The 12,322-nt window shown below is 38.4% G+C and overlaps 1 protein-coding gene across 1 annotated transcript; it reads left to right on the forward strand.

Moving 5' to 3' along the window:
• The first annotated feature begins 281 nt into the window (after positions 1 to 281).
• LOC122664879 (cytokinin hydroxylase-like) lies at positions 282 to 2,569 on the forward strand. Its single transcript, XM_043860903.1, has 5 exons — positions 282 to 564; positions 686 to 915; positions 1,044 to 1,285; positions 1,472 to 1,853; positions 2,096 to 2,569. Exons 1-5 carry the CDS (start codon positions 285 to 287, stop codon positions 2,516 to 2,518), a joined length of 1,557 nt encoding a protein of 518 aa, XP_043716838.1. The 5' UTR covers positions 282 to 284; the 3' UTR covers positions 2,519 to 2,569.
• Positions 2,570 to 12,322: the final 9,753 nt, after the last annotated feature.

Here is a 12,322-nt window from a genome sequence, read left to right on the forward strand (position 1 = left end):
CCTAAATTTAAAAAAGGAAAACAGAAATCTGTGGGAGAGCGTGCACACTGTGCCCAAGCACAGCCTGAAAAGCAAAAATGTCCGTCTTGTTGATGCCTTCGCATGCATTTCTATTGGCCTCCATTCACATACAAGGGCCATGCTCCCCCTCAGAGAATTTTCTCCCTAAAAGAAGGATATAGATACATGCATATTTATGTCCTCTATAAATGGCCATTGAGGAGGAGTATCCATCCCTGCAAAGATCTCTCTCTCTCTCTGAGTGTGTTGGTAGAAGACCATCCATGGCGACAATTTTGATCCTAGCAGTGTTGGTTCCCCTGCTCTGCTTCTTCCTAAGAGTTGCCTATGTAACCATATCATGTTACTGGCTGACTCCAAGATACATCAAGAAGATCATGGAAAAGCAAGGAGTTTATGGCCCCAAACCTCAGTTTCTAGTTGGAAATATCATGGACATGGCTTCTCTGATCGGAAATTCAACCTCCAAAGACATGGATTGGATCGACCACAACATCGTCGGTCGCCTGTTGCCGCATTATGTTGCCTGGTCTAAACAATATGGTATACAATACACAATCACTATCACATGAACTAAACTTATTAATTGAGGTTAGATTGCTCTGTTCATGGTTTCCTTCCTGTTTATAATGCTTAATACAATTGTGGGTCATGGCTGTTACAGGGAAACGATTCATATATTGGGTTGGAAGTGAACCTCGGATGTGCTTGACAGAGATTGATATGATCAAAGAGCTTCTATCCTCTAAATACTGCCAGGTCTCTGGTAAGTCATGGATACAGAGACAGGGGACTAAACATTTCATTGGAAAAGGCTTATTGATGGCTAATGGCAATGACTGGTACCATCAACGACATATCGTTGCTCCTGCATTCATGGCTGACAAACTCAAGGTATGAGCATTACTAAAACTTTAAAAAGAAAAAAAAGAAAAAAAAAATCTCACCTTTAAGTCTTTTGGTTTGTAATAATTCTCCTTTATAAAATGGAGGGTTCTGTTTTTTCTTCTTTTTCCTTGCAGAGGAATATGGGGTACATGGTGGAATGCACAAAACAGATGCTTGAAGCACTAATGGCTGTCGTCAAATCAGGAGAAACAGAAGTTGAAATTGGAGAGTATATGACTCACCTCACTGCAGATATCATATCTCGGACAGAGTTTGATAGTAGCTATGAGATGGGGAAGCAGATTTTCCATCTTCTTACTTCTCTGCAACATCTTTGTGCTCAATCAAATCGTTATGTTTGCCTACCAGGTAGCCAGTAAGTTGTTGTTCCCTCTACATCTGGTTGGCAAAGATTAAAAGAGCACCATCATTCATGCTGAAATATTCTTCTCTTTTTGTTAAATCTTCCTTTCTTTTGTTTTGCCAATCACTATCAATGGAAAAGCAACTAGCTTGTTTTATTCAAGTTCTCAAATTAATAGTCTTGTATTTGGTTGTTCAGATTCTTTCCTAGCAAATTCAATAAAGAGATCAAATCTTTGAAGATGGAGGTAGAGAAATTATTGATGGAGATCATTCAGAGGCGAAAAGAGTGTGTTGAGATCGGTCGTAGCTCTTCCTATGGAAATGATTTATTGGGAATGCTTCTTGAAGAGACCCAGAAGACGAGAGCAAATGGGTTCAGTTTTACTCTCCAAATGGTCATGGACGAATGCAAGACTTTCTTCTTTGCAGGACATGAGACCACTGCTCTGCTTCTTACTTGGACTGTCATGCTCCTGGCAACGAATCCATCGTGGCAAGACAAGGTCCGCGAAGAGGTTTTCCAGGTCTGCTATGGAGAAGAAGCTCCCTCAACTGATCAAGTCTCTAGGCTGAGTGTGGTAAGCATGAGATTTTGAGTTTATCCAACTCTCTCATGGAAATACTCCTTTATCAAATAAAAATAGAAACTATGTAACTTTATCACATTGGAAAAGACTATGCTATGAACATCCCTTTTCACTGAATTATTTCGGAACATCTTTCCCTTTTAATATTCCATTCGAGAGTTATCAATATTGATCAAATCTATTTCTATCTAACGGAACACTAATTTATGCTTTACACTGTCCTCTCTCTGCAGTTGAACATGGTGATCAATGAGTCCCTCAGGTTATACCCACCGGCTTCCCTTCTCCCTCGAATGGCCTTTGAGGATATCAAATTGGGTGAACTTCATATACCGAAAGGACTTTCGATTTGGATTCCTGCACTTGCAATTCATCACAATGAAGAATTGTGGGGCAAAGATGTAAATGAATTCAACCCGGAGAGATTTGCAGCCAAGTCATTTGTGCCAGGGCGGCCTTTCATGCCTTTCGCAATGGGGCCTAGGAATTGTATTGGCCAGGCTTTCGCAATGATGGAAGCTAAGGTCATATTATCAATGCTGATAGCGCGATTTAGCTTCACAATTTCGAAAAACTATCGACATGCACCAATCAGTGTTCTTACTCTTAAGCCTAAACATGGGGTTCAAATCTATCTGAAGCCTCTAAGTCCATGAGAACTTCTATTGAGGTTGAGTTCTGAGGATGTTCTAGGCTTGTTAACAATTTTCCTCTCCCCTTTCAAAGGAATGAACAGCAAGAGATGAAATGATGCTTGTAACAAAAAATAGAGAAAATAAAAGGTATACTAAGATTTTGGGTGTTATCAGTGGACTTAAAAAAAAACAGAGTTTAAAAGATCACAATTGCCCATTACTGATGAGATTGTCATTGTTTATTGATTTAAGAAATATATAAACAAGAAAGAGTGAAGCATGGGAGGAGGAATGGATAAGCTGGAATGCCATTAGAAAAATGATTAAATAGAGAAAACACTAAGTGAAGAAATACAATTGCAATGATGGCTTGATTACCTACTCAAATCCGACTGAACCAAGTGCTTAGCTTTCAATTTGAAAAATAATCAACTTGGGCTAATGTTAAAACACGCGCAGTAGGCCCGAAAGCTTTTTCTTTCAAGTTATGTTCTGCTTAGCCAGCCCATCATCTCCTTACAGTACTGGTCTGTGATACTGCTCCTCCCACCACCAAACTCTCTTTTAATTTTCTTTCTCTGCTCCCATTTATTTATTTCCCACACTCAGTTGCAATGGAATTGGCCAAGCCTACAGCTAGAGATATAGAACTTGAGCAAGAATCACTACATGAACAATGTGAAGTAAGAAGATATATCACTTTCTACTAAGAGTTAAAGAGGTGTCTGTTTTCACAGCAAATATATGAGCCTTGTAAGCAAAAATATTTGGAATGCCAAGGAGAGTTAAGGTCTCCAAATAGATTCCAAAACTACATTCATTTCATGAATGTAATTACAAAATTGAAGCTAGAAAGGAATTAGAAGCCCTTTGAAAGCCATAGCTCTTTCTGAACATTTTATAACACAATAGATCATGCTTTACTTACTACATGATTTCTAGATAAATTTTTGACAAGTAGTGCTTAAGCATCAGAAGAATGTGATGTTTTAGTACTTAGTATTTCAACCTTTGCTCCACTGAGTATATTTCTTATAAAACCTTAATAACCTCATTATGAGATGGTCCCAAATCTTGTTTTTTTGGCCCTCCAAATGCACCAAAAGAGCCTTGGACCTTTAAAAAAATATATACTGTATTACATTAATTTACTTGATACCATTCTCTACAAGGCAAAACAAGAAGAGAAACCCAAAAAAGGAGGAAAAAAAAAAAACCAGTGGGGTAAGCTTGCACAATGATCTTTGAACCACTACATCTTAACTAACTTCAAATTCTTAGGCTGTATTTGGTAAGCATTCTTCGAATGCATTCTATGTCGATAATGCATCCCAAGAGATCATACTAAACGCAGCCTTAGTTTTAAAAAGTCTACTATACGATTCCAAACACTTTCAAAGTGTAGCTGTGTAGTTCATTTTCTTTGACCATGATTTAGAGTTAAGATCTTCAGGGAGTGGATGCCCACGACTATAGAAGTATACGGATTGGATACGAATTGGATGTGATCGGATCCAGATATTTCTTTACCGAATATGAATATTCCTAAACGGATATGGATGCGAATCAAATTCGGATTTTCGACTATCCGTTTACATCCTAGACTTGTGTAACGTAAATGTTCCTCCCCCCGACAAATATGATTTTACTCTCAATCCATGTCTCTCAGTTGTTGTCGTCTCATGATTCTCATTTCCTCATTCCTTAAAACTTGTTGAATCATCAAAACCCTCAAGATCATTAGCTATTTAATTTTTTATTATTAGTTGGATATCTATTTGGATCAGATAAATTTTTTTTGGATATCCCTAAATGGATACAAATACCGCTTAACGAATATAGATGGGAATCGAATTTGGATTTTTCGAATATCCATTTACATCCCTACCCAAGACCCAATGTTAAGGTTGAGAAGATAAGATGACGAATGTATGTTAAATAAATAGGGGTTACAAATGTATAAAATAGTGGGTGAAAGACCAAGGCTATGTTTGGTATACATGATTAATTGGAATGCATACCAAACGCAGCCTTAGACTATTCACTAGGGCTGTCCATGCCATTGTCTCAAGGACAGCCAATGAGAGTTCTGCCCACAAGTTTTGATAACTTTAGAATCTATAGAGGATTTTTTTGCCGCTCATTAGTAGGTGATGTATGTATTTCATTAAATGAAATGATAAAGACTAAGAAGATCTTGACTATACAAAATAATCTGTGACAGATTCTATGTATTGAAATCTCAAATTGATATCTGGGTAACAAAAGCATTCTAAAAATAGCTATCTACACTTTATTGCTACATCCTAAAAGGAAAGTTGATTTCTTCTCATTTTTTCCCACCTTTAGTGCACAACCTTTTTTCTTATTGGAACTTTTTTCTTATCTACCCTACTTTTTTTTTTTTTTGGGTAAAGAGTATCTGCCATACATGAGGCTATAATTTTGTGGACGGATCGGATCCTCCCCAGCATGCCAGTATTACAGTGTGTCCAATGCGCATCTGACAGCTAGACAGCATTTAGGATACGTGCCCGAGTGTTGGCAGCTGTCGTATCTGCTTTGGCTTGCTGGAGAGGATCACTTTTCTCAAGGTCCCTTCTCATATGACAAATAAGGCATCATAGATCGAGGATTATCATAGAGCCAATATTTGGACTAGCAAGAGTATGCATCAATGCATGAAAATATATAGGAGGATATATGACTGAATTTGAGTCTGAAATTTGACACTTATTTGATTTTATTTTCGTTTTAAAGTTGAAAACACAAATCAGGATTTCATTAAGGAGAATCCAAGAAAATCTTTTCACAATTATTTTCTTACCTCTTATCTTCTCCCACATCATTCTTATATTGGGAAATCTCTCTCTCGCATATGATATTTTAAGTCAATGATGAAAGATATTTTCTTTTTGTAGCTAATTTTTTGAGCATATTTTACAACATAAAACTAGACAAGGAAAGAAAAACATGCTTTTTTTTCTATGTTGGACCAAAATAAAAGAATTCTAGATAGAGAATCATTAACTAAGATCAACATAGTCCTACCAAAATAACAAATAGAGAGAGTGATATCTCAGCTGGCGAAGAGGGAAGCCTGCCAATGGGGAGGGTAGAAGACAATTCATCAATGGGGGACGGAAAGGAGATAATAGAGAGACTGATCCTACTCCGCCAGCTCAGAGACAATTTTTTCAAACAAATAATATCAAGATAGATGAACTGGATATACAATACCATCAAGAGTATGAATTACTAAAAATGCTTGTAGTTCCCAAGGTGACACTGAGAGGGGGTGAATCAAGGTCATAAAATTTTCTCCCAAATTTTGCTCCCACAACTATTCCCTAACTCACACTGGTAATCCTCAATAATATCACTCACCACACACACTGGCACTCAACCAAACTTGCTGCCAAGAGCTGAGATACCTGATGATCACTGAGCTGATATTCTAACACTAACCCGCACTGACAACCACTATATCATGTATGTATCATTCTTAACACTAGCAATGAATTGTTGTAGTTGTTCCAGCACAAACACATGCCACTATAACTGACTGGGGCACTCCCAATTTTATCAGTTCACACATATAGTCATGTGACACACATTTTCTCTCAACCATAGATAGATATATAATTATCTGGCAAGGTTTACCCGGTGTGCACACCCATCCTGTAGCAGACCACTCCAATAAATTACATACAATATTCGCATCCACAACACAGAGATATACGTGTTTCGACAAGCTACCTACATGCACGGAGTAATGGTCACATTGACTTTAGCATTTACTCAATTACTTCAGATTTTAATTGTAACCATAGTCCAAGCCCTACACTAGCCACTTCCACTCCTGATATTCAGGAGCAAGGGCAATCAACTCCAATGGTATTTCAGTCACACCAATGACACAAGACACCTTGTATGCTTCAACCCCTGACCATTGTGTCCAAATGCAACTGTACGACTCAATATAGTCAAATTTAGGCTTATACAAATACCCTATACCGAAGCTCAAGCTAATCTGGGTTTTCAACATGCTACACCCTAATAATAGCATACAATTGATACAACAGAAATAATAACAAAGTCAACGGTGAAAAAACACTCACAATATGTTGAGTCAATGATGTCCGGTATTTTGAGAAACTCAGTGTTGGCAATCCAAATTCGGAGAAGGTTCCTTGACAAAGGTGGAACTTTACAGGGATGTCCTGACAGTGGACAATCCCTAGCCCACACCCGCCTGCCCTTCCTTCTTCCTCCTTGTTCTTCCTTCTTCTTTCCTTCCTCCACTTTCTTTTTTCTTTCCTTCTTGCTCTTTTTCTTTCCTTCCTTTCTTCCCCTTTCTTTTATGCAATAAACCTCATAAAATCAGCAATAGAGTCACTTCTACCTTTCTAATGACTTCAATGGAGCCCAAACAATCGATGCAACATGGTAGAAAATGGATTAAAGTATACAATCAAGGGGAAATAGAAGTTCTTTCAATTTCCACTCCTCTGAGGCCACAACCTCAGTGTTCTGGGTTCTCCTTTGTGCAGAGCTCGCTCTCATGAGCCATATGCAAGTTGGAACACATAATTTGGACATGGGATGAGAAAGATATTCAACTCTAAAGTTGACCAAACCCAAATAGAATTTGGGTGATGGTGTTTGCATACGTGCGCAATATGGTGGCATAGGGACTACATAGTGCATGGGTTTCTCAAATTTTGTGGACCGTAAAATCTAAATAACTGTGCATAGTGGCTTTATATGCCGACAGATTTGAAGTTAGGTGTGTCAGCCGGACTACTTCATACCGAAGTCAGGATCCAATGATAGCTGCGTGATAGGAATCTTGTAGAGACACATGAGGGTTGTCGATGTACGCAAGAAGACAGATCGTGACAAGCAGTTAGTAACATGTTAGAGAACAAGAGACGTTATGCCTTTTGAGTGGACCGTACAACAAAAATGTGCTCGACCGCGGATGTTGTTGGGTAAGGCAGGAACAGACTTGGGCCATTGGATTTGAATCTGAATTAAATTGCTTGGCTTTAGCGAATACGAGGAGCTAGTTTAGAATCTCAAGAGCAGCCTAGGTGCATGTGCACCGTAGGAAAATTATCTGCTCCATTTCATGTCCGCTCCATTTTCCCAAGTCCCTCTAATACGGGGCAATGTGTTCAAGCAGGGGGTAGGGTGGTCATTTCCGCCCTTTATTAGAGGAACTTGGGGAAATGGATCGGGCAGGAAAATTGAGCAGATAATAATCCGTGCACCGCACTAAAGTAACGTGAAGCATAGAGCTCGAGGAACCATGTGGAGTCGCACATGGTACACGAAATTTGTCAACCAATTATATTCCAGGAAATAGAAGCGGTCGAACTTCAAAATCGCTTCTTAATCTGGACTGTAGATCTTAAGACTTTTCATAATCTCATGCAAGCCCCTCACCTTACTCCTTGTGCCCCTGTAGAGACGCATTTTATATAAATTACAATTAAATGCCCTGCATAATTTGCTACTCACAGTAGTCAGTAGCCAATTGGGATGTAAACCTCCGAAAAAAAAATTAAGGTATGGGATCTGAAGCCCATATCAAGCCAAGGGCTGGCCCGGCAAGCACCCATGCACATGGGGGCCTCTGCAGGCATGTTGCCTAGGATGCATGGCATTGCCCCATGCCATCTACAGGCTTGCGCCCAAAGGCCCTTGTGGCCTTGCTAGCCTAGTGTGTTATGCCCAGGGCCCTTATGGCATGCTGCCAAGCCAATTGATCCTGGCCAAGTGTGGCCTGGTGGCATGGCCTTGTATTCCCTGTACTTGCTACCATGCACATGCCACCTCACCTAATGATTGCCACATCATCCTGTCCCATGTCAGCACCTTGAGGAGCACACACACACACTCATATTACACTAGCCACTTCCATATGCATTAATCCATAATGTCTATGGGTGTCACAAAGCTAACCATGTGCCTATGCATCTCACATGCTTCTGTCACGTGGCATATGGGGGCCCACTTACTCTCTATACTATGTCTCTCTCCTCATGCGCCATGTCATGTCACATGCCAAAATCATCTGAATATATCACCAATCATATCATGGCCTGTGCAAATTACTAAAATGCCCTTAAGCTACAAAGCACTACAAATAAACGTGTATGACCTTGAGCACCTCTCCAACACATCAAAAACATATTGTAACACCACTGTACATATCAGACCATGACTATAATTACCAAAATGGCCTTGTGATGATGTTTATGCCTATAAATGCCAGAATTATGCTTGAATGACTTTTAATCACTGTGGGACCTCTATGTACACTACCAAACCCCTATTATGTTGTCACTACCACTATGAACACTGTAGAAACTGCTGGGGATGCTGGGAACATTGCCTAGTTACTGCCTGTACTGCCAAAACCCTGCCAACTCATCCTGAATGTTGTTTATAATATTCAAATCATTGCAACTATCCCTGTACTAGCATTGTACATTCCATCTGACTCTGTGATCCCTATCACACACTATAGGCGTCTTGCTACAACAGTACATTGTTGTGCATGCCTTTACACATTACACAGTCTACGATCTATTATTGCTCCCTCTGCTGACTATACTCCACCAGGATGCATCGTGTTGGACAACAACCAACGTACACATGCACTATGTTGACAACAATGACAACCAACACGCAGATACTACCCTACACACTTTGTGTTCAACAAAGCCCAAATTTGATGATGCCCAGTTAAGAAAATATATATATTTTTAATTGAATATTAAATTCCAAGAGTGTCACTTTTGAACTGAAAACTAAAATTGGAACTAGCCGATAAAAAATGTACTAAACTGAACAGTTGATAAATGGTTCGATTTCGGTTTAGGTAAGTATAGTCATATATTTTTTGGGCAAGAGTTCTCTATGGGGAGCGTGACCTCTACGTGTGCACGTGGGCTAATGGGAGAGTGTGTGGCGGCATCAACAAGGCGGTCATTACCACTTTTCATGGGGGTGGGGCGGTCATTTCGCCTACCATGTGTTTGGGCATAAGGGTTACACTCCCCATAGAGAACTTTTGTCCATATTTTTTAACGATTTGGTTTAACCAGATGGACCTTCACTTTAAGATTTACAAGGGCCCAAATACCAAAACTTATTAAAATCAAAGGAGAGGGTTTCATAAAACGCATCATAGAGCATAGAGGAATAGAAATCATGGAAATCATAGCAAGGTGGACATGGATATAAGCATGATAATAAGCATGTAATATATCATAAATAATGAAAATAAATAAAGGGAAATTCATGCTAGAGAAAAAAATACCCTTGGTGCTATAATTGCTTTTCGGAGTTTTAGTGATGTGTGTGTGCGTTATTTTTACCAACGATTTGATTGACGGTGCTTTGGAATACACCTACCTTCACTCATTAATTATAGTGATATGTGTGTGCGTTATTTTTACTAATGATTTGATTGATGTCGTGTGGTTGTACTCACTGTAGGTCATTATTTCTTTGTAGAATAAATGACTCTGGCATTTGACAAAATCGTAATACTTCATTGTAGTCATTCTAGAATGAAGTTTTTCGGCCAATGTTTTGTGGTTATATCCACCGTCGGTCATTATTGCTTTATAAAATAAATGACTCTATCATTTTACAGAATCTTACCGTTTCACTCTAGTCATTCCAAAATTTCATATTTTTGGCCCATACGCCTACACGTTTTCTTAAAAGACCTGTCGATCCTTGTATCGTCACAGTACTGACTTTTTTTTAAAATATGTTCGATCCCTCCCCGTTAGGCTCGAAACGTTATTCCATACATATAAATGCATTTTAATCAAGTTTTTAATAAATAGTGATTCCCAAATATGATTTTATTCGCATTAGTTACATTTGTGCCCTTCGGAGACATTTTGGTAATTTACCAATTACAGGCCTGAAATCTCATTCCAATAATACTATTTAGTATGTCTGGTCATATGAAGTTGATTAAAATCACTTTTGATCTTTGCAACATCCTACAGTGTCTTTTTTTACACTTATTTACCATTATGCCTTTAGGGGCAATTTGGTAATTTTGTAGTCAAAATTTGTTTAGGATCCCAAAAGGACTCTTAATAATTCTAACACATGTTTTGGGACACAAAGCATTATTTGCAAGCATCTTCTGCAATTCTACCCTCTATGGGCATTTTGATAATTGTTGTCATTTCATACTGGATTGCACTTTAAATATTTGAAATATCTCACATAATTTTTGTTGACATGTCTAGTCATGTTTAATATTATTGGCAATGTTTAAATATGGTTTTATGTGGAATCTTGCCCTCTAGGAGTATTTTAGTAATTATTGTTAATTTATGCTGGATTGCACTTTAATATTTGAAATATTTCACATATGTTTTTTTGACATGTCGAGTCATGTTTAATATCATTAGCAATGTTTAAATATGGTGTTATGTGCAATCTTGTCCCCTAGGAGCATTTTGGTAATTATTGTCATTTCATACTATATTGCATTTTAGATATTTGGAATATCTCATATATGTTTTGTTGATATGTTTAGTCATGTTTAATATCATTGGTTATGTTTAAATATGGTTTTATGCGTAATCTTTTCCTCCAGGGATATTTTGATAATTATTATCATTTCATGCTGGATTGCACTTTAGATATGTGGAATATTTCATACATGTTTTGTTGACATATCTGGTCATGTCTAATATCATTGGTGATATTTAAACATGTCTTTTTCACAATCTTGCCCTCTAAGGGCATTTTCGCAATTAATGTCATTTTGAGTAGTTTGCCTTTTTGATATTTGGAATGTCATATATATGTTTTTAATACATTTTGTCATATTTGAGGTGATGCTCTAACATGACTTTATTTGCATTTTATGCCTTTATGTCTTTCAAGGGTATTTTGGTAATTTTATTATTTTATGTTGATTTGCATATTTAATGTCTTATGATGTATGATCATGATATTTTGACTTTAGATCAATCTTGCATATTATTCTATGAGACCTTATTTAAAAAGAATTTGTGACACAAAGGACCGGCTCCTCTGGGCGGAGTGGGGTGCGTAAAACTTTCTCATCTCTTTAACCTGACCTTTTACCCATTTTGTGGCCAGATCATATAGAATCAATCTAGCCCTATCCTCTAATCAGGATTTGGGCCGGTTACCTATTTAGGGTTCTAGGCCCTTCACAACCTAGGTGGCAACTCCCTTCTGTTATTTTAAATTGTGCTTTCCCCACACCCCCATCACTAGTTTATAAGAGTGAATCACACAATACTCCATCCTTTCATTTAACTCGAGTCGTTGAGGAGAGAGGGACATTCCAATGCCATGAGGCGTTAGGACCACCCCGCAAGAAAAGGGTTTTGTTAGCGTAAGATTGCGATGTTTTGTACCTGCAGGTTGGGTTGGGTTGGCCCTCATTGACCCTGATTTTTGCTAGAGCATGGTTGGCTCTTGTTAACTAGTTTCATCTGATTGGGTAGTGGTTTGTTTCATACTCAATTGACAATTAGAATATTAGATACTAAACAAAAATTGCAATGTAATCAATAAATGTAAGGTATAACCTAACACAGGCAGGCCGGGTTGGGGTTATCACGAGGCCTTAATCCTGGCCCAGCCGGACCCTGACCTCGGACCTAAATATTTCAACTCTAACCCGCCCACCTTTGGGGTTGAAAAATCCAGCCCAGGCCCTATTCGGGCTCAGGACAGGCTCGAGCCGAGAGGACCAAACTTACACCCCTACTATCATGTATTCTTTTGCTAGAAGAACTAGGA

This window comes from Telopea speciosissima, chromosome 6 (genome assembly GCF_018873765.1).
Source record: "Telopea speciosissima isolate NSW1024214 ecotype Mountain lineage chromosome 6, Tspe_v1, whole genome shotgun sequence".
In the NCBI taxonomy this organism is placed as follows: Eukaryota; Viridiplantae; Streptophyta; class Magnoliopsida; order Proteales; family Proteaceae; genus Telopea; species Telopea speciosissima.

Coding starts and splice junctions, on each gene's coding strand:
- LOC122664879 (XM_043860903.1), top strand. CDS start 285: ATGGCGACAATTTTGATCCTAGCAGTGTTGGTTCCCCTGCTCTGCTTC. Junction 1,286..1,471: donor GTTTGCCTACCAGGTAGCCA/GTAAGTTGTTGT, acceptor TTGGTTGTTCAG/ATTCTTTCCTAGCAAATTCA. Junction 1,854..2,095: donor AAGTCTCTAGGCTGAGTGTG/GTAAGCATGAGA, acceptor CTCTCTCTGCAG/TTGAACATGGTGATCAATGA.